Source organism: Felis catus, chromosome A3, assembly GCF_018350175.1.
Source record: "Felis catus isolate Fca126 chromosome A3, F.catus_Fca126_mat1.0, whole genome shotgun sequence".
Classification (NCBI taxonomy): domain Eukaryota; kingdom Metazoa; phylum Chordata; class Mammalia; order Carnivora; family Felidae; genus Felis; species Felis catus.
This window is the reverse complement of record NC_058370.1, coordinates 90013540-90040816: the sequence shown is the minus strand read 5'-3', so window position 1 is coordinate 90040816 and position 27277 is coordinate 90013540. Positions and strand designations below refer to the sequence as shown.

The following is a 27277-nucleotide window of genomic DNA, read 5'->3' as shown; positions in this document are numbered from 1 at the left end:
CATAAGTGTATCCAGTGTGGCAGTTACCATAGCCTCTTCCCCCCTTGCAAACAGTCACTGTAGAATCTTGGGCCTCTAGGATTCTCTGCCTGCCATGCTTGGGTGCAAGATCAGGCAAAATGAAGAGTACAATAGTTTACAGAAAGAAGAGGACATTCATTGAGAATAGGGAACATGCAAAGTGAAAGGGTACAGGAAAAAAGAGCCTCGTGTGGATTTTGGGTTTCTGTGAGAAACAAGTTGACACATTTTGGCCTCATTTTATAGTAACAGAACATGCAATTATATACATATAAGTGTAAATCCGTACTTATATATTAACATAATATTGACATAACAATGATAATATCAATGCATATATAATATATTGATTATAACTTATATAACATATATTAGTGTTTAATATCTTATATTCGTTAAATAAATATATTTATTTATGCAACTAGATAGTGCAGCATTTGCCATGAATTCTGTACACTAAAAAGAATAATCTTAAATATATTTTTTTGTGTGTTTTTTGTGTTTTGTGTCATATTACCTCATTTATATCATTGATCGGTATGTTCACAGGATATAAGTTGTTTTTAAATGCTCCATTTTTTCTATATTTTTTCCCTTGTATTTTTAAGGTATCCAGCATTGTAAGACATATTGCATGTTTTTCTCTTGATGATTCTTTTGAAGCATCATGAACTAATCAACCTGCTGGATTTTGTGGAGACACTTAGAAAGGGTCCATGAGAAAGGCCCTGTGGTGAGTTATACTGTGCACCCAAGCATAAGGAAGATGTCTGCAGCCAGCTGGAACTGGCCTGGATTACCTCTGTTTTTGTTCCCTGGGTTAGTACTTTTCTTACTAACCACTCTTGTCCCTGTGATGAAGTGAGTTAGTTCTGAGCTGCTAATGCTTTTTATGTGAAGTAAGCTGGTTTGGGGGAGGAAATCTATGGATCAAGTCATTTTCCTCAGTGGTAAGCTTTTAGGAGTGCCCAGATCAGCCTACCTATGGACTTTTCTGGGCCAAAGAGTACCTGTGGCCAAAGAGTAGGAGGTACATGATAGAAGATGCCAAGAGCCCACAAGAAGATAGCTCACAGGTGGTACCTCCAGAGACAATGTTTCATTTATAGGCCTACTTTTCCTATTATGAGATATGAGTTTGTTCAGTGATGGGGGATGATGCTTATCTGAGAAGAAATTGTGAGGGGTGTTGCAGCATAGAGATATGGCTTAAGCTTATAAATGTTTTTCAGCGTTTTTTTCCTCTAAGACTCATACCTCAAATAGCCTACCTCTATGATATTAGTATATAATGTGAGGCTAACAATATATAGGAAATAATAGGCAAGCCAGACCAGTTTCTCTTTTCTCTATGTTCCTATGGAAATCAAGGGAATCTATAGCTACTGCAGGTTAGGGTGAGTGCTGTAAGGTTGGAGGAAGTGTAGTAACACAAATTGTGGTAGCAGTGAAATATTTACATATTAAAATATCTAGTCCCAACATTCAGTTCTACTTAGGCAGACCCTTAGTTAGGCCTTTCCTGGCTCCCAGCCTCTCTATCTTCTCTCCAGATTTTCAGCCATTTGACTTAACCTACAGAATCATCTTAATTTCTAAAATGGAGGAGGAATAACCTAAAAAGCTTTAGTCAAACACTCTGGAACTTAGCATCAAGCCCTATCCTGACCTAAAGTCTTATATTTGTGGTTAGAGTATGGTCTTATCCTATAGACCCTCTTCCTGCATTTTGCAGACATTGGGATAAATAGGACTTGTCTTGGTGTAATATATCCAGTCCATCTGCTACTGCTACTGCTCTCCTTTACTTCCCCTTTTGTTACTTTTTGACTGGGTTAAAGACTAGAATCCCTCAAACACCTGAGGTTTGGTACCTGGGGCCCTACCAGATACTAGTAGATTTTGTTAGTGTCAACTACTCAGCTGTTTGGTGTTCCAAATATCCCTTGCTCCTATATTTTCCATTCCAGTATACTACATATCTATTAAGGCATTCTTTTCTTTTCTTTTTTTTCTTTTTTTAGAGACAGAGAGCGAGTGGAGGAGAGGGGCAGAAGGAGAAGGAGAGAGAAAGAGAGACAGAGAGAGAGGGAGAGAGAGAGAGAGAGAGAGAGAGAGAGAGAGAGAGAGAGAGAGAGAGAGAATCTTAAGCAGCATCTATGCTCAGCACGGCCTGATGCAGGGCTACATCCCACGACCGTGGGATCATGACTCAAGCCAAAATCAAGAGTCAGATGCTCAACTGACTGAGCCACCCAGGCATCCCAAGGTACTCTTTTGCCTCATGTTGGACCTACTCCCATCCAAAGGCCTACTCTTTTCTAGTTCCCATATTTTCTGGAAATCCTGTTATGCCTACATCTGGATTTTCTTGCATGAACTATAACTGAGTTTGTGTCTTGTAGCAAATTAGAAGTGCAAGACCAGGGGTGCCTGGGTGGCTCAGTCGGTTGAGCAACTGACTCTTGGTTCTCTTTAGTTCATGATCTGACAGTTCGTGAGTGCAAGCCCCACATTGGGCTTCATGCTGACAGTGCATAGCCTGCTTGGGATTCTCTCTCTCCATATTTCTCTGCCCCTCTCCTGCTCACTCTGTCTCTCAAAATAAATAAATAAAACTTAAAAATTAAAAAATAAGAAGTGCAAGACCAATATACCTTATGGTTTCTGATAGACTTACGTCACATTTTATATATTCTCATGTCTGTAGATATATGTACCATTCATACTTTTTGGCCACTGAATGCCTATTGAATATTGTTTTTTAAAAAAATAAATTCCAAAAGAATATTTTATGATTTAGCACCAAATTTGAATGTGTCTATTTGTAAGTTTGCAAATACGCTGTGCTAACTTACACCTTTTCTTTTTCCAAATAGCAATTTGCTAATATTGACCTGTTTTAAATTATGTGTAAGTTTTCCGAATTGTAAATGCTTGTGGATTTAAACTTGGTTAGAATATGACTGTCCCAGAAACGTTAAAGATAGTGATCTTTTTATCCATTCATTTGATCATTTATTCAATAACTCTGACCCTTCTGGCCCTCAGTTTACCCAGTACCAGTAAGACACTTTCACAAGTTAGAAACTAATGAATACAAATAACGAAAAATTAGCTATTATAATTATCTACAGTTTAACCTGGAATTAGTACTCTAGTCTGTCTCCATACCTACTGTAGGACATGCTGTCCTTTGCTGTTTAAATTATAGCAGAATTCAGACTTTTTCTAGCAGGTACAGTTCCCTATGCCTGATACTGTGTGGAAATCTTAGACTTGAGCTTCCACTCCTGTCTTTCAGTCTGTTTGTTTGTTGTATTTTCTAAAACCCTACAGACCTAAGGTCAACCTCTAATGTGATACCTGGTGCATGATAAGAACCCAATAAAAGTTTCACTGTGAGTGGGAGTGTAGGTTGATACAATATTTTTGGAGGGTAATGTGGAAGTATACTTCCAAATTTTAATCCAACATATCATTCATTCCAGAAATTCTACTTCTAGGGATTTAGATATAGTTGTATACATATATAAGGGCATTCATACTGCAGCCTGTCTGTTACAGAGGACCAAAAAAAAAAAAAAACCTGAAAACAATTATTGGACTGGTTATATAGATTATGGCTCTTATAATCAATGAAATACTATGCAAAGCAGGCATTAAAAATAATAGAGTGGATGTATGCATAAACTGACTGGGAAAATCAGTACCCAAGATATACTGTAGGATATGTATACTATACTGCTTTTTACAAAATGAAAGATATCCATATATCTACAAATAAACGTTTATATATATATATATATATATATATATATATATATATATACAATAAGTATGAATGTAAGCAGTTGGAAAATACCTGGAAGAACCACACAAGGAACTGGGGCACTGGGACTTAACCCTCATTCCATGTCCTGTACTATTTGAATTCTGGTGTACCTACATGCTCATCGAACCTGCGCTACCGACCCCCAGCTTAGGAGGGCACTGTCGCTCTCTGACTCCTGTTTACTAATCAAACTTCTCCGTCAGCCAGCGTGTTGACGTCATCACGACTGTCGGTGGCGCGTGCGCAGTTGCAAGGGGCCTGGGAACTGCGTGGGTTGCTGCCTAGGCGCTTCCGCTCCGGGATCTTGTTCTGGCACCGTAGGCGCTGGACTGGCGGCTTTGACTCTCTTGCTGTTGGGTGGGAGGCATCTTGGGGCCTACATGAGCCAGTGGCATCATGCCCGCGGCGGCTGGGGCCAAGGACGCGCGTACTCTGGACGTCGCTCCACCAAGAAGAGGGGCGGAAACCACGTCCCGGAAAGGTAATCTGCCCTGGCCCCTGGGCGTGGCCCTCCACTTGGGCGCTCGGCGGCCTGGACTCCATGTCTTGTGGTCTCTTACCTGTATCTGTCCCCGCGACGCGCTTGGCCCGTCCACCCAAGCTGGGAGGCATGGATCCTCACGCTGCTCCGCCCACAGCAGCTGGGTTCTGATTTCTCCCCATTCCGTTAAAAGCGAGGCTCTGGCCATTGCTTCTCTGTTAAAATGCACAGGAATGGCTTTTTAAGATGGGACTGACTGCCCGTGTCGGGGACACCCCTTAATTACCAAATTGGAGTCTCCCTCAGTTCCTCGAGCTGTGTTGTTTTGACACAGCAAACGTGAGTAATGAGGACCAAGTTTGAGTGGAAAAAAAACCACCAGTACATCCGAACTTTCCTCCGAAAAAGTTGATTTATATTGTTTCCAGCAATCACAGAGGGCATAGGTTTGCTTCCTAACACGTTTCATTTGAGATAGCTTCTTCTGTGCAAATGATTAATTTTAAGACTTTGCTCATGTGTGCATTGAACTCTCTTATTCCTTGAAATCTTCCTTTCCTCCCATCTCCTACATCAAGTCCCCTTCATTTTATCTCCTGAATATCTTTACTCTGTCAGCATTCTAATACAGAACTTGCCTGATCTATTGCAGTTAGGTCCTAAGTAGTGTACATATATCTAACTCTTGTCTCTTTGCAATCCATTCTTCACACAAGAAGTCTTGTTGTTTATTTTTAATTTTTTTTAATTTTAATGTTTTTTAAAATTTATTCTTGAGAGAGAGACAGAGCATGAGCAAGGGAAGGGCAGAGAGAGAGAGGGACACAGAATCTGAAGCAGACTCCAGGCTCTGAGCTGTCAACACAGCGCCCGACGTGGGGCTCGAACTCGTGAGCCGTGAGATCAGGACCTGAGCCGAAGTTGGACGCTCAACCAACTGAGCCACCCAGGCACCCCACAGGAAGTCTTTTTAATAGACTAGTTGGACTATTGCCCGTAAACATCAATCAAAAACATGGTTTTAAGAATAAAAAGAAACTCTTTGCCATGGTCTTTAAGAGTCTGCATAGACTAGACTCTTCCCTTGCTTTTCCAGCCCCATCTTGTGCCACTTTTGTCCTCACTTTCTATGCTTCAGCTATACTGAATTCACCTTAGTTAACTCGCTCATCCTACAGAAGTCAGCTCAAATATGACTTCACTGTGACTCCTAACATTATTAAGTGAAGTTCACAGTCCCTTTTCTATCAGGTTTTCTTTTAAAATGTGAACTTGAAGTTCCCTACTGACTGCATTTGATGGCACCAGTTGTGTAAGGACTGAACATAAACTGTCAAGTCAAAGAATTGAATTTAAACTTTTAATCAACAGGTATACAGTAATGACACCGGAGTATTCAGGACTGGGCTAGGTTTTATCGGGGATACGAAAATACTGGACAAGTCTGGTTTTCGATGTTCCTTATTTGTTGAGACCTGTGCACTGTTTTGTTGCCTGTGTCTAGAAAAGTATAAGTTGTTACTAGGTGGGGTTGAGTACATGGAACAGCAAAATTCAAAGCAGGGCGAAGAGGGGAACGTCTGTGTGGGCTATGGTGTCCGTTTACAAGGAGCCATCATTCTATGCCGGGGTACAGGCTAACATAAAATTCGGCTAACAAAAAATGTATTAATAGGTGGAAAGACTATCTTCCAGTTGGACAACGGATGCCTGGGACTCGTTTCATTGCTTTCAAAGTTCCTTTGAAAAAGGTAAGCAAAAGTTAATTCAGTATTCTTTCACAAATCTGAATTCATGATATAGAATGCTGGTTCTCAACCCTGACATGCTCCATCTTCCCTTTTTTTTTTTAAAGTTTTTATTCATTATTTTTTATTTTTATTTTTTTAGTAATCTACCCAGTGCAGGGGCCAAATGCATGACTCTGTGGTCAAGAGTCGCTTGCTCTTCCGAGTGAGCAGCCAGGCACCCCTCCATTTTCCCTTTTTAATAACAAGTACGTTGTGTATCCCCTTTAGTATCCTGAAATAGTTATAGTTAAATACTACTTCGCTACTTAATTTTAAAGAAAAAAAGTCAACCTATGCTCTAATTATAATGTAAACACTAAATAAGATAAAGTAACTTACAATAAAGTAATATGTAATTAATTTCAATATGTAAATGTTTGGGCATGACTATATTAGAAATAAAAAAGTAGTTGGTTACTTGCAGCATGAATACAAACACTGCAAATGCAGACCGATCTAGGTGGGTTTTACTGCCTGTCAGAAATTTCCATGATAGTGAACAGCTCTTAGTAGATTTTCAAATAAAACAAAGTACAATTTTTACGTGATTGAAACGTGATTACTATCTTGGAAAATTCAATGTACTTTAAAACTCTGCAGAAAACCTCTTGCGTTTATTTGTGAAGTGGAGTTAGGTTCTAAGGCTTAGATAACTATGCGCAGTTTTTCACCTATATGAGGTGTTGAATAGGACATTCAAAAGTCATTCAGGTGTGAGACACATTTGTAGGACTGTTCTGAATTTGGCAAGATTTCTAGCATCTGTGACCCCCATTTACTAAATGGTAGACTACTTCACTCCCATCATCATAACTAAAAAATAAAAAGCCCTTGATTAGCAAGGTCGCGATTTCAGCATGGAAACTCTGAAAACTGTGTCTTTGTTAGAACTGAGGAAGGAATAGGTGAGGAAAGCATTTGACCAATATAAAAAAGGTAAGAAGAGACTCCTGAAACTGCCCGGCATAGCATGGATTGGTATCTGGAAAAGCCACTTTGAATGTGTTGAGATTTTGTTTAATTTGTGACTCATAGGTCAGGGTTCCTTTTTCATCTACTGTGTCAGTTCTTCTGCATCTCTGGACTTAAAAACTAGTCTTCTCATAAAGATAATCTTATGGCTCTTACTCACATCCATCAACACCAAGCATAATGTTTGGCATATAGTAAACGTTAACAAATATTTATTGAATGGACATTCCCAGCCCCCATTTGGAGCTGCTGCGAATTATCTCCTATATTCCTCCTTTTCTCTGTGCAGTTGTCCTGATTCCTCAACTCCTTACCCAGTGGTCTCTAAAAGTGGATTCCCGAGCTTCCACAAGGGCCCCTGCGTAGCCCCTTGCCTGAAAGTACACCAGCAAGGTAGACAACAGGAAGACTCTTCCGTTTCCCTTCCTCCACACAGCCACAGATCTTTCCTGTATGATGTCATGACAAAAAGCCTCCTCCTAGCTCTGTATACTCAGGTTATCTGGCTCAGCGTTGGGATTGTTTAGGCACTGTACAGGGGATTACAGAGCTGCATAACCACCCCCCCCCCCCCCCCCGCCCCGTGCAGTTCCTTTTCATGCTGTAGAGTTAGGAAGCAAAACGTGACATTGAGTTCCTGTGTGTTTTTATGGAAGCCACCCAAAGAAAAGCAGTCACTTGACAGTCACTTCTTATGCATACCGGAATACGAAATAGAGTATGTCAAGTGTCACATGAATGCCATGGCAAGAAATCCCTAGGAATTCAAAGGAGGGGGAAATGGTAACAGACAGGAAGGTTTCCTAAAGTTAGTTGTTGTTCACATGACTGGAGAGGACATTTGATTCATCAGCTCCAAGTCTGCAAGAAGCTTACTGGAGAGATTGTATGCCTCATTGTAATTAATATACTCTTCAACACTTTTACAGTTTTACATGGAAGACTTAATATCATCAAACTGTCAAATCTTCCTAAGTTAACTTATTATAAATTTAACATCATCTCAAATAGATTGATTCTAAAACTCATAGAGAAAAATAAACCTAAATAGCCAGGAAAATTCTGAAAAGGAAGAATACTGGGAGAAGGGGATCATGGAGCCCTGTCAGATAGGAAGCTGTGTTAAAAGTGTTGAGCACAGGCAATTTTTAGGGCAGGGAAACTATTCTGTGTGATACTGTAAGTATAAACACATGTCGTTATTCTTTGGTCAAAACCAGTAGACTGTACAACACAAAGTGATTTGTAATGTAAACTGTGGACCTTGAAAACGACATGTCCATGTTGGTTCATCGATTGTAACACATGGACCTTACAGGTATGGAATGTCGATGGTGGGGAAAGTTGTGTGGGGTAAAGGAGAGAGGGTATAAGAAGAAACTCTACTTTCTGCTCAGTTTTGCTCTGAAGCTAAAACTGCTCTAAAAACTAGTCTATTAATTTAAAAAAAGTGTGTGGCTGACATTTGAATAACCAAACAGATCAATGAGCAGAGTAGGTAAATAAGCCAAATATGTAAAAGAATATTTAGCAATAGAAGCCACCCTTCATATAGAGAAGTATTCAGGAAGTATTTAGAAGTAGTTATAGATGCGCCAGGTGGAGCTGAAGATTTGATGGACAGAATTGATGCAGTCTCTGCCTTCTGGCAGTTGCAGTCTGGTTAGGAGATCAACATGAGACAAGTAAACACAGAAATAAATACATAGAAATGAGCTTACTTTCTCCCGCCTCATCTCTGGAAGAAAAGATTGTAATCTAGCTTATAAATTCCAGCAGAGTGGAAACTTTTCTTTGAATTTCATTGTGTGTTAGCATCACTGGGCTTGAATAAATGGAAAAGGATTTTAAGCACATGTTTGCTTTTTCTTTCATTCTCTCTAACAGAGTTTTGAAAAGCACCTTGCTCCAGAAGAACGTTTTTCCCCCTTGGATCTTTTTAACAAACTCCAAAAACAGAATGAAGAACTTGGACTGATCATTGACTTAACATACACTCATCGCTATTATAAACCAGAGGTAAATGGAAGCTTTAACTGAAAAGGACCGACTTTCCAATACGATAGTAATTCTTAGTAATTCAGTAGTTATCATCTTACACTAAGGTGAATCCTGGCTTATTTTCACGGGTAATAGTTCAAAAAAGGAAGTTAACGGTTTCCTTAAGTACATACTTCTAATTGGTGTCTCAAAATGAGATTAAAGACATGAATTGAACTGTAATGTTGGCTCTGTGTGTACTTAAGAAATTCTATAAGCTTCCATGTTCCATATTTTGAAAATGAAATAAATTTTTAGTAAGAATAGTAGCAGCCTAAAAGAAAAGAAGTAAATATCCACTGTGTCTTTAGCACTTATTTTAAGCAGTTGACTGAGCATGTAAACATCATGGTAAAAGACCACTATTAGCTCTAAGTTTTATGCTTTCCTTTTCCTAGTATCTCTGATAAAAAACAGAACCCCATATAATCTGTTGGCCCTTGTGACATATCAGTGTGAGGGAATTATCCTTCTGACCAATTTCATGGCCTTGGACGACAGTAACACTAAACGTTTATTAATACTTGTAGGGGGCCTGGGTGGCTCAGTTGGTTAAGCGTCTGACTCTTGGTTTTAGCTCAGTTCATGATCTCACGTTTTGTGAGTTCGAGTCCCGCATCGGGCTTTTTGCTGGCAGTGCGGAGCCTGCTTGGGATTCTCTGTCTCTGTCTCTCTGGCCCTCCTCCCCTGCTCATGCTCTTTCTCTCTCTCTCAAAATAAATTTAAAAATTTAGAAAATAGATTTGTAAAACAGTTTGCCATTTAAAAAGTACTTTTACATACCTTATCATAGTTAATCTTCACAACAGTCCTTTGCTGATGAAGTATAGTAGTACTGGTATCTCCTGAGTGCTTGCTCTGCACTAAGCTCAGAGGATAGATGATCACAACTGCTTACCTTACAGATGATGAATCTGAGGCTCAAAAAAGGAAGAATTGACACTTAAATTCAGTTATTCCTGTTTGTGTGTGTGTGTGTGTGTGTGTGTGGCCAGTTGTACGTAAATATCATTTTAACCATTCATAAGTGTCCAATTCTGTGGCATTAAATACATTCACAACATTGTGTCACCATCATCACTGCCTATAACCAAAACTTTTTCATCATCCTAAACAAAAACTGCACTCATTAAACAATAATGTCATTTCCTCTTCCTGCGGAGGTAACCTGTATGCTACTCTCTGGAGTGGAATCATACAATATTTGTCCTTTTGTGTCTCACCTACTTCACTAAACATAATGTTTTCAAGTTTCATACATGTAACAAAATGTCATTCCTTGTCACGGCTGAGTAATATTCCATATTGTGTTTATCTCTTCACATGTTGATGCACACTTGAGTTGTTTCCACCTTTTGGCTATTGTGAATAATACTGCTGTGAACATTGATGTACCAATAGTTGTTCAGATTCCTGCTTTCACCTCCTTTACATGTCTAGGTAGGAGTGCAGTTATTGGATCATATGGTAGTTCTATGTTTAGAAACCTTTAAGACCACCAAACTTTTCCATTGTCGTTTTTTGCATGTTTGTTTCTTGGTTTTAATGTTTTATTATTTATTTTTGAGAGAGACAGAGAGAGAGAGAGAGAGAGAGAGAGAGAGAGAGAGAGACAGCATGAGCAGGGGAGGGGCAAAGAGAGAGGGAGACACAGAATCTGAAGCAGGCTCCAGGCTCTGAGCTGTCAGCACAGAGCCTGATGTGGGGCTTGAACTCAAGAACTGTGAGATCATGATCTGAGCTGAAGTCGGACGCTTAACCAACTGAGCCACCCAGGCACCCCTCCAGTGTCATTTTTTAAATAATTACCACAACTTTTAAACATACACAGAAGTAGGCATAATACTGTGGGCATTCATTGTACACCCATGAACTCATCCAGTTTTAATCTCTATTAATTGATGCTGTCGGGTTTCATCTGTACACCTTCTGGTTTCACCCCATTCCATATAATTTTGAAGCAGATCCCATGTATTATATAGCATATAATTTCACCTGTACATTTTTTGTATATATATTTAAAATATACGACTTTTATTCCTTACTGTCATTATTTAACATCAAATATCCAGTCAGTGCTCAAATTTTCAGTTCTTCTAAATGTCATAAAAAATGTTTTTTAAGAGTTTGAATTAAGGGGCGCCTGGGTGACTCAGTCGGCTAAGCGTCTGACTTCGGCTCAGGTCATGATCTCATGGTTTGTGAGTTCAAGCCTTGCATCTGGCTCTGTGCTGACAGCTCAGAGCCTGGAGCCTGCTTTGGATTCTGTGTCTCCCTATCTCTCTCTCTGCCCTTCCCCTGCTTACACTCTGTCTCTCTCTCTCAAAAATAAATAAACATAAAAAAAGAAAAAAAAGTTTGAATTAAATCTAAATAAGATTCACCCTTTGCCTTTGATTATTAGGTCTCTGAAGTCTTATTTAATCTGTAAGTTCTCCTTCCATGTCTCTCTCACATACTTTTTTTCTCCCCCCTTGAGTTTTAATTTTTGAAGAAACCAGTTTGTTCTATCTAGATTTGATGATTTCCTCCCCATGTGTTAACATATTCTTCAGTCTTTTATTTCCTGTAAATTGGTAGTTGGACCCAGAGGCTTGACCAGATTAGACTTAATTTTTTTTTTTTTTTTTTGCGAGACAGTTTCATAGGTTATGATGTGTTCTTCTGTGGAGACCTGTAAGTGATTATCTCTGTCTGTGGTATTACAGTCACTGATGACTGATACCCACATCCATTCATTCATTTGGGGCTTCAAAAATAGTGAATTCTGTCCCTTGTTCATTTATTAGCTGGGCATATTTCTATCGAGAGAAGCTTCCCTCATCATCTGTTTGGTTGCCTAGTTGTAGAGGCATGTGCTTCTTTCCTTTTATTTAACAGGTGTCAAAATAATGAGTTGATCCACTAATATCCTCTGATGGTGACCAATGAGTTTTATTTATTTACTTTTTGTATCATTTTGGACTTCAATAAAGTTATTCTCCTTGGGGCACAAATTGAGGCCCTATCTTTGCCCAGTTGGAGCTTCTGAGTATGGCTCCTGAATATGACATCAGTTGTTTGTAGGCTTTTTCTGTGATCAGAGCTAGGAAATATGTGTTTGTTTTTAATATAAATAAATCATAGATTCATGTTGGTACTTTCCATTTAAATTCAGAACCATAGGATTTTCACTTAACCTCTTCTTTTTTTTTTTTTTTTTTTTAATTTTTTTTTAACGTTTATTTATTTTTGAGACAGAGAGAGACAGAGCATGAACGGGGGAGGGGCAGAGAGAGAGGGAGACACAGAATCGGAAGCAGGCCCCAGGCTCTGAGCCATCAGCCCAGAGCCCGACGCGGGGCTCGAACTCACGTACCGTGAGATTGTGACCTGAGCTGAAGTCGGAGGCTCAACCGACTGAGCCACCCAGGCGCCCCTTAACCTCTTCTTTTATTGGTGTCTGATTTCTCCTGCCCCTGAGAATACCAGCTCTCAACAGTGCCTGAAATTTGCTCAGTCTCACAGTTCAAATCCAAGTTTTTCTGACTCTGTTCTACTATTCTACTTAAATCACAGCAGCTTTATGACTCTCAAAATATAAAATATTAAGTAGAACTATTCATATAATTTTTAGTTTTTATGCATTCATTTAAATGGACTTGGCTTTCAGTTTTGTATCCTATTGACTACCCATTCTATAGATTTCATTTTTTTTCCCCCTCATTCTGTAGATTTACTAAAAATCAGATGATGCTTCCTGGTTGAAGCAGCTTGGGAAAAAATGTCCTTTTTATCAGAATTACTGACAAACTATGTTTATTGTAACCTCTTGGCTTATATTCTGACTTCTCTAATTTTTAATTCTTTACTTACAAATGAAATAATATGCATTTTCATGGTTTTGCCTTATAGGACTTACCAGAAACTATTCCTTACTTAAAAATTTATACAACTGGGCATCAGGTGCCTGATGATGACACTATTTTTAAATTCAAATGTGCTGTTAATGAGTTTTTGAAAGAAAATAAAGACAATGGTGAGTTTGTTGTTGTTTTTTTTCCCTCTTACTTGAACATTGGTATGCATTTTGAATGGGGTTGGAATTTTTAGTTTTAACATTAGGCCTGTTGTGTTTGATAATGTTAAGGTAGAAATGTCAGATGGTGCTAATAGAGTGAGTTTTTCCTTGTATGGTCACAAACAATTTAGTTTGAAAAGTGGTTTTAATGAGAAATGTGAACTAGCTTACTCATCTCTAAAACTTTTGAATGGGAAATACATAATAAAATAAACACATTCTTTTATTTATTGGTTCAGAGGTGAGAGTTACGGGGGAAAGGTTAAGAACTGATGTATTGTGTCAAAGCGTATGGGAGTGTGGCTTGTGTGACCTTCCACTGAAAACAAGGGGAAAAAAATCTCAACGTCTTAGTGTCTATAAAAGAGACAACAAAAAGAAAAGGTTTGGAATGAGACAGACCCCTAGAAGCAAAGCAAAGCAAAGTGCATCAGTGCAGTGGCATCCTCCTCATGCGTATTTGAGATGTTTCTGCTGTTTTTCCACTTTGGGTACAACTGAGGAAGGACACTACCACCTCTTATTCAGACAGGAAGAACTTTAAAAGGCTGGTGTTTCTTATTTCTGCTTTAAGATCTACCTTACTCTGTTGAAAATAGATCTTATTAAGCTATTAGTGTCTTAATTTTAAGGATCCACTTAACTATTTCCGGCACCTGGCCATCAGAAAGAATGTGGTATTTGCCATATTTTAAGACTGAGGAATCTTTTGTCTTTGAAAAGCCACCGACCTGCAGGAAAAAGTGTTCATTTTGTTCTCTTTCTAAATTTAGCTTGAGGAGTGTATGCTTTATTACATAAATATGACAGTAAATATTCCACATATGTACACATACACACACAAACAGGAAGTAGGGGAGAAAGAATAGAGATGCAGGTGAGAAGATAGGGGCTGGGAGATGACAGAAAGAGACAAGAATTTTAAGATAATTTTTCACACTATAACGTGGTTGCCTAATGCAGGCATTAGCACTTAAATATCTTAAGCCTTGTTCCCAGATCTTCCCTGTACTTTAACTTTAAAACTTCACGGGCTTGGCCTTGCTTCTGACAGCCACGTCATTTATGGAAGAGGTAAATAATCTGATTTATATTAACTTGTGTCAGAAACATGACTGTGTAAGATGTTAGGGTGCAGCGGCCAGCCTACTCGCTGCTTCAGGGCTCCTTTGTGTGGAACTGTATATAGTATTCCATCTGTTCTGCGAGGGTTAGAAGATCCGTATGAGTACACGTGAACACGTTTGTAAATCTTGTTTGTTCACGTGTTACACCATGTTGGTCTTCTGCCTGTATGGTGCTGACTTCACTGTGCTCTCTGCTCTAGCAGTCTTGGGACCTTGTTTATGATCCATTTTGTCTACCTCTGTTCTAAGCGTCCCCTCCCACAGATTCCAGGCTCTCTGAAGAAGAGGAGGACACTACACTGTCCACTCCCTAGAACTGGTAGAGACTCAGAAAATAAATGGAGTCAGTAAACACTGAGGTTTGTTGGTAGGGCATGGGATACAGAGGTGATAGCATTCTCTGTTCATTAGAAACTTCCCTAGGAAGATAAACATGTGGTAATTAAGACAATGGATTAATTATAACAAAAGAATTAAGTGCAACAGGAATATGGAGGAGAGGTTGAGGAAGGCCTGACCGAGGAGACAGGAGCATTTGAGTTGGGCTGTGGGGAAGAGGATTTTGCCAGAATGAGGAAAGGACAGCCCAGGTTTGGGGAACAAGTGCAAAAGGCACAGGGCTTGAACTTGTGCCGGGAGCGGCAGCCTCTGGTGTGACTAGAGGGTCGTGTGAAAGGGTGTAGAATTCATAGGTTCATTTTCAACAGGTATTTAGAAGACACCTTCGAAGTTGAAGGCACTGTTTTGGGAAGCAGGAACAGAAGAAAGCTCCTGCTCTTTTATACTTTGCATTCTAGTGGGGGAGAGGGATAAATAAGTAACTCTGAAATGTCAGATGGTGAGAAGTGCTTTGGAAAAAAACAGATAGGACACAGAAGTGAGGGAATGTGTTGGGTGATCAGGGGAGGCCTCTCTATTAAGATGTCATTTGAGTAGAGCCTTAAAAGGAGTGAGGAGCCATTGGATATTTGGGGGGTGGGGGAGACAGAGTATTCCAAAGCAGAGGGAATAGTAGGTGCAAAAGACCCTGAGGCATGACTGTGCCCAGCATGTTTGAGGAATAGGAAGGAGGCCAGTGTAGCTGGAATGCGGAAGGTGTGAGGGCAGAGCAGTAGAAAATGGGATCTGGTAGGTTGGCAGGGGCAAGAAGAGGTGGGTCACGTAGGTCCTTGTAAGTCCTAGTTCAAATCCTTGTGGGCTTACAGTTCAGTTGGAGAGCCAGATTGATGGTACTGTTTATGAAGAGTTCTAAATGCTGTGTTAAAAGTTTGGGCTTTATTCTGTGCTAAATGGAGGTTTTTCAGCAAGGGAGCAACCCTGCGAGTTTGTATTTTAAGTTCACATCTTCCATATGGAGAATCACTTGAAATAGATGAGATTTAGAGGTAGGGAGGTGGTCACCCAGGCAGGGGAGGCCATGTGCTTTCCTACCAGACACTCCCTAGTCACAGACATAAATTTTGCCGAGATAACTACACGTGATTGTTTTTTATTTAACTTCTTATATAATTTTTAAGAATTTTTTTTTTTAACGTTTATTTATTTTTGAGACAGAGAGAGACAGAGCATGAACGGGGCAGGGTCAGAGAGAGGGAGACACAGAATCTGAAACAGGCTCCAGGCTCTGAGCTGTCAGCACAGAGCCCGACGCGGGGCTTGAACTCACGGACCACGAGATCGTGACCTGAGCCGAAGTCAGCCGCCCAACCGAATGAGCCACCCAGGCGCCCCCTTATATAATTTTTTAAATGATGGACTAAGAAATACTGTGGCACAGTTGGAAAAATCTTTGACTTGACCCTAGTCTTTGTTCTGTCTGCCTGCTGTGCAGCTTGGCCTTACGTCTCCAGTTCTTTTTCTTTTTTAATTTTTCTAATGTTTAGTTTTGAGAGAGAGAGACAGACAGACAGGGTACAAGCAGGGGAGGGGCAGAGAGAGAGGGAGACACAGAATTGGAAGCAGGCTCCAATTGGAAGCAGCTCCGAGCTGTCAGCACAGATCCCCACGCAGGATCCCCATGAACCATGAGGTCATGACCTGAGCCAAAGTCAGTCACTTAACCGATTGAACCACCTAGGCACCCCCGTTCTTGCTTTTTTCATTGTAAAATACCGACAGTGCTGCTCATCCGGGGGCTTCACGGGCACATAGACTGTGGCATGTGTGGAGCAGCAAATGACAGAGGAATGGAAGCGCTTTGGGAACTCATGAGTCCCACCAAAACTATTCTTTTTAATATTCAGCATCGAAAGTAAAGCATTCCATTCATTTCACTCCGAAACAAATTTCATTTTTCTTGTGGCCTGTTTTCTATATTTAATCAGTTACTGATAGGCATTCTAGATTAAGAGAGCTGGGTTCGTGTCGGTGCCATTTTACCTGACCAGGCCGTCTCCAGTTTACATGACTGCATGTAAGAGGGGTGAAGCAAAATTTCCCAGACCATGAATTTTGACTTTATGTTAGATGATTCTTTATTAGTGTGTTCCTAAAATAACTCACTCCTCATCAGCTATTCCTTTTCAGGGTAGTGGTAGTGCTATGGTAACTAATAAATGGTACTCTAAAGAAAATTGGAGAACTTGTTTTTAGTGTATCTACATCACCTATTTAACTCTGTATTCCTTGTTTTGTAGACAAACTTATTGGTGTTCATTGTACTCATGGTTTAAACAGGACTGGCTATCTCATCTGCAGGTGAGTTGCCAACCCCAAGAGACAGACTGTGTTTAGGTTGCTTCGTGTACAACAGTAGGTGCAAGCCAGTTGCAAAAAATGCAGTCAGCTTTGAAATGTATGAAATAGAAAGATTTCATATTTCTTGCTCCCCACCCAAAGATTACCACCAGTAATAAGTGAATACGTATTTTTCAGACTTTAAAAATGCAGACAGATAATAAGCATATATGTGTAATTTAATGGTATAATATTTAGACATCCTGTTTTATAATATAACATGGTGGACATCTTCCTGTGAAAGTATTTGAGAACCTCATTCTTAAAATTTTTTAAAAAATGTTTATTTTTGAGAGAGAGACAGAGCACAAGTGTGGGAGGGGGAGAGAGAGAAAGAGGGAGACAGGGGAGAGAGAGAAAGAGGGAGACACAGAATCCAAAGCAGGCTCCAGGCTCCGAGCTGTCAGCACAGAGCCTGATACTGGGCTGGAACCTATGAACCACGAGATCATGCCCTGAGCCAAAGTTGGAGGTTTAACCGACTGAGCCACCCAGGTGCCCCTCATTCTTTTTTAAAGGCTGTATTGCTTTGCTTACTGATGAACATAAAAGAAATTCTTGATATTTAAAACATTGAATTATTGAACATTCCTATACGAACAAATTTGAATATATATGCTATTTTTTGAGATAATTTTAGTCAGAATGGAATTTCTGAATCAGAAGTTGATGCTTTTATGCTTTTTGAGGACTGCTGCACTGACTGACTTCTATTTGTTCATTCAGAAAACACTTACTGAGCATCTGTTATGTGTAAGCACTGTGCTAGACGCTGGCAGAAAGACTTGAGAGACTTGACTTGGCCTTCGGGAACTCTAACAAGTCTAGAGAGAGAATAGACATGCAAGAATCACACAAATGCATGTGGAATTACAACTCTGACAAATGCCAAGAAGGAGAGGGACATGGTTCATGGAGGGCATATTAATAGGGAGGATTTGACTTTAGCATGGAAATTACAGAAAGTTTCTGTGGGGATGTTGGAGCTGATATCTGAAGGATGATGAGGTATTACCCTATTAGGGACTCTGGGGAGAGAATTCTGGGCATGAGGAACAGCAAGGACCGATAATAGGAAAGAGTATGCTGTGTTGGAGGAACAAGCCAGAGAGGCTGGGCCATGGGAAGTATGGTGTTAAAATGGAGCTGAAGTTTAAAAAAAAAAGGTAGCGGGGAGCACCTGGCTGGCTAAGTCGGTAGAGCAAGTGACTCTTGATCTCGGGGTCATGAGTTTGAGCTGGAGGGGCACCTGGCTGGCTCATTCAGAGGCGCATGTGACTCTTGATCTTGGAGTCATGAACTTGAGGCTTATGTTGGGTGTAGAGAGATTACTTTCACTTTTTTTTTTGTTTTTTTTTTTTTTAATTTTAGAGTGTGCAAGCAGGGGGTGGGGGCAGAGAGACACAGAGAGAGAATCTTAAGCAGTCTCCACACTCTGGGGTGCTCAACATGGGGCTTGATCTCGTGACCCTGAGCTGAAATTTGGATGCTTATGTGTCTGAGCCACGTCGGCACCCCGAGGTTACTTTTTTTTTTTTTTTTTTAAGTTTAAAATAGAGCTGTAGGGGCATCTGGCTGGTTCAGTCAGAAGGGCATACGACTCGATCTTGGGTTTGTGAGTTCAAGCCCCATATTGGATGTAGAGATTACTTAAAAAAAGGTTTAAAATGGAGTGTGGGGAGGAACTAGATCACGCAGGTCTGTGTTTAAGGTTTTAGACTTGATCTTCAGAGTAATCGAAAACCACTGAACTTTTTTTTGTTAAGGGTGTGGAGAATATAATCAAATATGGATTTTCAAGTGATTATTTTGCTGAGTAGAGATTACACTGCAGGTGGAAACAAGAAGATAGGTTAGGCTTTTGTAGAAATCAGGGCATGATGGTAACTTGGACGAGGGTGTGGTGGTCATTTTGGTAGAAAGATGTGGACATATTCTAGAGATACTCAGGTAATATCATCTTTAGGATTTGTGGGTTGAAGATGAGGGTGAGGAAGAAATGGCTGACAGTGGTGGTGACTCCTAAGCTTCTGGCCCTTTACAGTTGGTTAGATAGCATTGTTTAGATACGATGTTAATATTTTTCCCAATTTGTTTTTTCCTATTTGTTGGTTCCTAATAAATACTCTGTCACATTAAGTAAGTCTTCTGTTTCTAGTATATAAAACATTTTGATCAAAAAGGACTATTGTATTTTATCAGATGCCTTTTTAACAAGTACCAATTTGTTCCTGTATTTTCTTCTTTCACTTACTAACTAAATTGTTAATTACATTAATAGATTTTCTAAAGTTGGGTCATCCTTGCATCCTTGGAATGAAGTCTTTTTGTGGTCATAGTATATCATTCTTGAATAATTATTGGATTAGATGTGCTGATACTTTCTTAGGGTTTTTATATCTGTATTTGTAAATGAAATTGGACCTCTTTTGAATAAACTTGATTTCTTTCTTCTCACATATAAATGACTCAGTTATGTTGTTTTGTTAGATATTTGATTGATGTAGAAGGCATGAGGCCAGATGATGCAATTGAATGTAAGTATGAGTGTTGTCACTATTTTTCCCTTTTTATAAAAGTTGAAGGTGGAAATGTGGATGTATTTCTCAAATTTTGGAAAAAAGAAATGTTTGTAATTCATTTGCTGTGACATAATACAGTCTTTTGCCAAAAGTTTATAAAGGGATGTATCTGGAAATAGTGAGGTATAACAGCTTGAATAATTCGTCAGTGGATTTCAGCTTTGATCTACTTTCTCTGTAAAAGACTTGCTTTTTGTACAGTTATTTCTAACAGTTCATCCACTCCTCAGTATTCAATAGGTGCCGTGGACATTGCTTGGAAAGACAAAACTATATTGAAGACCTTCAGAAGGGCCCCATCAGAAGGTACGTTGCATTTTTTTTTTAATTTTTTTTTTCAACGTTTATTTATTTTTGGGACAGAGAGAGACAGAGCATGAACGGGGGAGGGTCAGAGAGAGAGGGAGACACAGAATCGGAAACAGGCTCCAGGCTCTGAGCCATCAGCCCAGAGCCTGACGCGGGGCTCGAACTCACGGACCGCGAGATCGTGACCTGGCTGAAGTCGGACGCTTAACCGACTGCGCCACCCAGGCACCCCTGTATGTTGCATTTTTTATGTGAGGTTTGTGGTTAGGGAGATATGTTTGTAGATTATTTCAGCTGTACATATCCACTCTCCCTGAGGCTTACTTACTTGCTTGGGGAATCTAAACAAGGAGAGAAGTGGGGGAGGGTGGCATTGTTATTTTCATGGACCAAAATGTAGTTACTAAATTGGCTACTAAATTTGGAAGCCAGTAATACCGTGTGGAAATGTTCTCTTTGAGGAGTTGGGATTCCAGTGTATCCAGATCAAGTGGTTTTGAAGCCGCAACACATATGATGGAACCAGTCCACACCACTATTAAGTCTGTTAACCAAGGACAGAGGTATAACCTCCATCAGACCCAAGGCTATCCAGTACCTTCTTGGCATTTCCACAGCCAGACCCAAGATCTGCAGCAGTCAGTAAGGTATCTGTTCTGTCTACTTTTCTGGAATTGAAATAGAAATTTATATCATAATTTAGTGCAAACACATAGCAATGGTGAGGAATTGACGTTTTCTGGATGATCAGTGTCAACCAGGAGGTATCATTTGCTCCATATTTTGCATTTAGAGCTGAAAAATCAAGTACAAGATGGGGGAATATGTGACTTTTCAGAGGCAGTTGAAAAATGCCTTAGAAAATTTCATTGATTCTAAACTTAGTTTAAGCCAACAATTTGATGTGATTACCAAACAGGATCTTGCATTCTTAGGCTGCATTAATAGTGGTAAAGTTTACAGAATAAGGAAGGGTGTTATTTAAGAGTAAATACAGATTATAGAGAAAATAGTGAAACTCCAGTATGATATATTTACTGATCTTGCTTTTGAAACAATTAAACTTCAATCTTAATTTTCCAAATTTGTTACATGTCCCATAATTAGAATTCTATACTTTATAACTAATTTACATATGTATTTAAAGTGAAAGCAGCTTCCTGTTTTTAAAAATAAATACCTTATTCTGTCTCATATCAACTCTGCCAGACTTGGGGAGAAAGTATTTGATTAGAAAAGTGTGGGCATTTATCTGTGTAGGGAAAAGTGGAATGGCTCCTGGAAACCTACCATGTGCCAAGGTGTTGTGGTAGGTAATTTAATTATGTTGTCTTAATTTACCTTGAAAACAACCCATGAAGATGGAAGGTATTGGCTCCATTTTATAAAGAACTAAGAAATCCAAAGATTAAGCAACTTATCTGCTAAGGTTATACAGGTAGAAAACAGTAGAGCCAGAATATCTATGTATTATTTTATAAAGCTTATATATTTTATTAAACTAATAATAATTAATTGCTTTTTTGTTTGTTTAAGAAAATTTTCACAGAATCAAAATGTTTCCCAGAGAGGCCATATCCCTCCTCCTGGGCCCCCTGGAGAGGACTATTCACAATTGAGGTACTCTTGGAATGTAATGCCAAATGCCAGTCAAGTAGCCCAGAATAAAAGGTGGTATCCTGGCACTTACTACGGACTATCCTATCCAGCCTATTGTGGATGGACCGAATGACACAAACCTATCCTGGAAATCTCTCTGTGGATAGAGCAAGACTGAAGACAGCTGGAGTGACTTTTTATAAGATCAGATCAAATGAGGTTTATAATCTGCTTCATTCCTCCCTCATGTGTTCAAACTTAAGGAAAAATTACATTGATACTTACCTCTTTGATGAGAAATTTGCAGTATTTACAACAGTAAAGGAAATAATCTGTCATTCAGTCTTAAATTTTTTTTAAAGAAGATGATATTTTAGAACTGATAAAGTAATAAAGAATTTCCCTCGTGAATTATTTTTCAAAAATTCTGTTTTCTTGGGGTGCCTGGGTGGTTCATTTAAATGTCTGACTCTTGATTTCAGCTCAGGTCATGATCTCACGGTTTGTGAGATCAACCTGTGCGTTGGGCTCTGTGCTGACAGTGTGGAGCCTGCCTGGGATTCCCCCCCCCCCCCCCCCCCCCCCCCGCCTCTCATGCTCTCACTCTCGAAATAATTAAGTAAAACTTAAAATGCTGTCTTTATCCATGATTTCCTTCTGACCAATTTTGTGATAGGAGTGTATGTGCAGAAATTTTTAGTGTTCTTCTCATATTCTATTAATGACCCAATCATTAAGGGTATCTTTTTTTCCCCCTAACCGTTCAAGATTTCTGTTACAATCTACCTAAGAGTCCAACCATCTCCTTAGAACCTAATCACTACTTGAAATTAGTAATTGTATTTTTGTGATTAGACATTTCTTTCTTTGGAAGCCTGTTGTAGGATTTGACCAGCTTCTTTCACTGAATTGTCAGATATGCCATCTAACACAGGAATGGGTAAACTTTTAGGAATTGACTATCAGTTGGGCGAGAAACTGATTGAGAAACCAGAATGCTGGGGAATTTGCCTGACAGGGTAATTGTTATCTACTGAGTAGAACTATTTGGAAAACTGGAAAACTTTTATAGACCATAAAAGTTCTTTAATGAACAGAAGAGGATACAACATTTAAAGCCTGAGATATAGGAAAACTTGTAGACGACAAGCATGGCTCCTTGTGTTATTGCTTCTCTGTTGAACATAAACCTACTGAGATCTTTTTCCACTTGCCTCACAGCAGAGTGGTGCCTTGATCTTGACTTCTAAGTTCTTTTCCGCTGGTATACCTCTGGAACGTGCAGATGGATCACTTGGGAGGTGTTAAATATTCTGAGTTGCAAAGAAGCCAGAGACCTTAGTTTGCTCAAGAAGGTGCCTCACTAACATGACATCCAAGCCTCTGTAGACACTTGGTGAATACCTGGGCGACCTGGCTTCATTTTTTTAAAGCCTCTGACTTTGAAGATTTGTATCCTAGAATGTCTCATGCTGCATGTGATAGGTATTTTCTTTATGCTCTTTTACATACCAACATGTGGAACCTGACTCTCAGGAAGTGCTCTTCTAGTTCAACCAGTGCCCTGGTCCATGTCTAATTAGCTTAGTCAGGCTGCTACCCTTCATCTAAGTGATGGCTCATGACAGGTTCCTGTGCCTGACACATGTAGTTCTTCTTGCTAAAAGGTTGCTCTTGCAGAATTGTTCCCCAGGATACATCATGAAGGCTCACTTGGACTGAAATTGGAGCAAGACAACTGGTGAGGCGTGAAAGAACAAGCAGGGGCAGGTATGGGAATCCAGCTTCGCTGATAGTTTTCCTTGGCAAGCAGTTTCTAAGGAGGACATTGCCAGCACAAGTGCCATCATTATAAGTACTGCTACCTTCGAAACATGTGACCCTATCATGCCCTCTGTCCCCTTCCCTTTCAGTTAACATGGTTTGTTAAAAAAAAAAAAAAACTAGTCTCCGTTTGCTATCTCACGTCTCATTCTGCACCACACTAGAGTTGTGGCTTCCACTCGCACCACACCATCGTTAAGACCTCTGGCAAAAGGGACCAGTGACTCCCTTTTTTTTCAGAGGTCTTCAGGGGCCTTTTAAGCTTTTAGAGTTTTCATTTTTATTTTTAAAAAATGTATGAGTAGTTTAAAATTCAAATAGTTCTGGCATACCTGGATGGCCCAGTCAGTTAAACATCCAACTCTCGACTTTGGCTCGGGTCATGATCTCGCGGTTCATGAGTTGGAGATGGTTCGTGAGTTTGAGCCCTACATCAGGCTCTACGCTGACAGCACAAGGCCTGTTTGGGATTCTTTTTCTCCTTCCCTCTATGTTCCTCCCCCTCTTGTGCCCTCTCTCTCTCAAAATAAACAAATTTAAAAATTAAAAAAAAAAATTCAAATAGTTCTACTGAGATTACCATGGAAAAGGATAGTTCCCTGTCTGCCCTATCCCCGGCTATCACTCCCCAAACACTGAGTAGTTTTGCATTATCTTCTAGTATTTGCCCCCATGTTTAAATACTATGCTTATTTAGCCACTTGTTGATTTTTCCATTTGTGATGCTACCTGTTACCCTCCTGCTGTGGAAGATGAGGATTTAGTTCGTGCACATCACTTACCCACATGCACACTTCTATTCCCTCATCCCTTCAGTATATTTCCCAATTTATGGTTCAGTCAGTATTCCAGGTTCATGTTTACTAGGCAGCTGTTGTTCACCTCTGAGCCACAGCATGCCGGGATTCTGTTCCTCTCTTCTATAGCTTCTGTCCTCATTTTGCCTTGTTTGTTTGCTTCTTTTCCCTGCACCTCTTACTGGTTCATCCCCCAAATCCCAACACCACTGTTAACGTTCTCATACAGATATGATAGATGCAGATCCTTTTTTGTTTGAAATCTTTCCTGGAGCCCTCTTGGTCTTTTCCAGGTTGGATGCTATATTCGTGTGCTCAGGCTGCCTTAACAAAGTACCAGACTGGGCGGCTTCAACAACAGGAATTTATTTTCTCACTGCTCAAGGGGCCAGACATCTGAGCTCAAGGTGCCAGCAAGGTTGGTCTCTTCTCTGTTTACAGACAGCAGTCTTCTCCCTTTGTCCTGGTATGGTCCTCCATCTGTGACTGTCCAGATTCCCTCTTCTTATAAGTACACCAGTGGTATTGCATTAGTGCCCATGCTTACCACCTCATTTAAACGTATTACCTCTTTATTTATTTTTAAATATTTATTTATTTTGGGCAGAGCGCAAGTAGGGGAGGAACAGAGAGAGGGAGACAGAGGATCATAAGTGGGTTCTGTGCTGACAGGCTGACAGCAGCGAGCCCAATGTGGGGCTCGAACCTACAAACTGTGAGATCATGACCCGAGCTGAAGTCAGACACTGAACCAACTGAGCCACCTAGGTGCCCTGACGTATTGCCTCTTTAAAGACCCTATCTCGGGGCGCCTGGGTGGCTTGGTCGGTTAAGCGTCCGACTTCGGCTCAGGTCATGATCTCACGGTCCATGGGTTCGAGCCCCGCGTCGGGCTCTGTGCTGACGGCTCAGAGCCTGGAGCCTGTTCCAGATTCTGTGTCTCCCTCTCTCTCTGCTCCTCCCCTGTTCATGCTCTGTCTCTCTCTGTCTCAAAAATGAATAAACGTTAAAAATTTAAAAATAAAAAAAATAAAAATAAAGACCCTATCTCCAGGGGCACCTGGGTGGCTCAGTCAGTTAAGCATCTGACTCTTGATTTCAGTCAGGTCATGATTTCTTGGTTCATGAGTTCGAGCCCCGTGTTGGGCTCTGCACTAACAGTGTGGAGTCTGCTTGGGATTCCCTCTCTCCCTCTCTTTCTGCCCCTCCCCTGCTATACTCTGTCTCTCTCAGAATAAATAAACATTAAAAATAATAAGAAAGACCCTCCAAATCACATTCTGAGGTCCTGAAGTTTAGGGTGACTTCAACATTTGAATTTGTTGGGAATGGGGGGATGGCACAACTCAGCCCATGATGGGAAGCTTGATAGTTCTCTATATCTGAAGCATAGCTGTTGTCCTGGGATTTCTTTTCACTGTCACTCTGGTCATTTCTTATACCCCTCTTTTATTTCCTGGGTCCCATAGCTGAGACTTTCATGGTGCACTTCCCTGCTTAGGGGAATACATCCCTCTATAGCTTCCCAGGGAGAGTTAATGGGATGTAAATTTTTCAAGACTTTTGCATGTCTGAAATGGGTTTTATTTTATTCTTCAACCCCGTTGATAATTTGCTAGGCTATAGACTTGTATGTAGGCACTTTTAAATGCATTTATTCATTGTTTCCCACATTTTGTTGTTGCTCTTGAAACCCTGTGTTCTGATTCCTGAACTTTCATTTGTGACTTGTAATTTTTCTCTGTGAAAGCTTTAGGATCTTTGCCTCAAATGTCCTGAAATTTCATATGTCTAAAAATGTGGGTATTTTAAAATTTGCAACACTATATACTTAGTGAGCCCTTTCAGCCTGGCAAGTTGTATGTATCAGTCCTGGGAAATTTTCTTTCAGTTTTATCCTTTCTATTTCAGGAACTTCTATTAGTTGAACATTGGATGTTTGTTTGTTTGTTTGTTTGTTTTTTTAATTTTTTTTTCAACGTTTTTATTTATTTTTGGGACAGAGAGAGACAGAGCATGAATGGGGGAGGGGCAGAGAGAGAGGGAGACACAGAATCGGAAATAGGCTCCAGGCTCCGAGCCATCAGCCCAGAGCCTGACGCGGGGCTCGAACTCCCGGACCGCGAGATCGTGACCTGGCTGAAGTCGGACGCTTAACCGACTACGCCACCCAGGCGCCCCTTACATTGGATGTTTTTTTAATGTACCTCCAAATTAATTATTCTTTTCCTCTTATTTTCCATTTTTAACTTTTTGGCTTTTTTTTTTTTAATCAGGAGAATTTCTTCAGCTTTATTTTCTACCTTCCATATATTATGTTCTGAATGCCTTTTTTTCCAAGCACTTTTTTTTTAAATGAACGTATTCTCTCTCTCCAAAGTTATCAATTATTTTTAGGTTCCTTCTGTTTCCTGAATCACCTGTTTTCTTTTTGTTTGTCTGTTTGTTGATGCCTGTCTCTCATATTAGAGGTGTTATTGAAATATTTGGTGACCTTTGCCCATCTTTTTGTACTTAAGATTGAGGTCCTAGCACACCTGGGTGGCTCAGTTGGTTGAGCATCTGACCCTTGCTTCAGCTCAGGTCTTGATCTCAGGGTCATGAGTTCAGGACCCCTGTTGGGGTCTGTGCTGGACATGCATCCTACTTAAAAAAAAAAAAAAAAAAAAAAATTTGAAGCCCTCAAAACTGATGGCAGCTCTGGTTGTCTCATGGTAGAGTTGTAATAATGTCAATTTGCTTTTTGTTTACTTTCCCCTTGCCACACGCATTTAGATTTTATTTTTCTCCATTTGACAATAATTTTATTGCTCTCTCTCTCTCTCTCTCATCTACCATTTGGTATCTCTCCCATTCTCTTGTGAGTTTTTAATCAGTAAAAATTACTTTCATTTTGGGTAGGAAGTATAGATACAGATAGGAGTTCAGTCCAGCCAGTATAATGAGCCTCTGTTGCCAATAAAACTGGGTTTGGGGTTAATCCTCAGTCTGGTAAGCTTGATTTTTATGCATTATGTCCCAGGAGCATGGGCCATTGAGCGTCCTAAGTCATGATTTGGCCCTGTAATGTCAGCCACAGGCACTCTTGATGTGGAGGGAGACCC

The 27277-nt window shown here is 40.0% G+C and overlaps 1 protein-coding gene and 1 long non-coding RNA gene across 4 annotated transcripts in view; one reads left to right on the top strand and one right to left on the bottom strand.

The window, feature by feature from the left end:
• The first annotated feature begins 682 nt into the window (after positions 1-682).
• DUSP11 (dual specificity phosphatase 11) lies at positions 683-21963 on the top strand. Of its 3 annotated transcripts, none has more exons than XM_023251771.2 (9): positions 683-840; positions 6013-6088; positions 8987-9118; positions 13034-13157; positions 16963-17023; positions 19553-19599; positions 19875-19950; positions 20415-20600; positions 21490-21963. In XM_023251771.2, the coding sequence occupies exons 1-9, from the start codon at positions 788-790 to the stop codon at positions 21683-21685; spliced, it is 951 nt and encodes a 316-aa protein (XP_023107539.1). In that variant the 5' UTR covers positions 683-787; the 3' UTR covers positions 21686-21963. The 3 variants fall into 3 exon arrangements, with proteins under 3 accessions (XP_023107539.1, XP_044910353.1, XP_006930253.1); XM_045054418.1 differs by lacking the exon at positions 683-840 and adding an exon at positions 4206-4337 and having other exon boundaries at positions 20418-20600; XM_006930191.4 differs by lacking the exon at positions 683-840 and adding an exon at positions 4206-4337.
• Positions 4333-27277, bottom strand: part of LOC111559835 — a 27852-nt gene continuing 4907 nt past the window's right edge. The window contains exons 2-3 of the long non-coding RNA XR_002741180.2: positions 9923-10053; positions 4333-4552 (exon numbers count right to left, since the gene is read on the bottom strand). This is a non-coding gene — a long non-coding RNA (uncharacterized LOC111559835). The remainder of the gene's footprint in view (positions 4553-9922; positions 10054-27277) is intronic.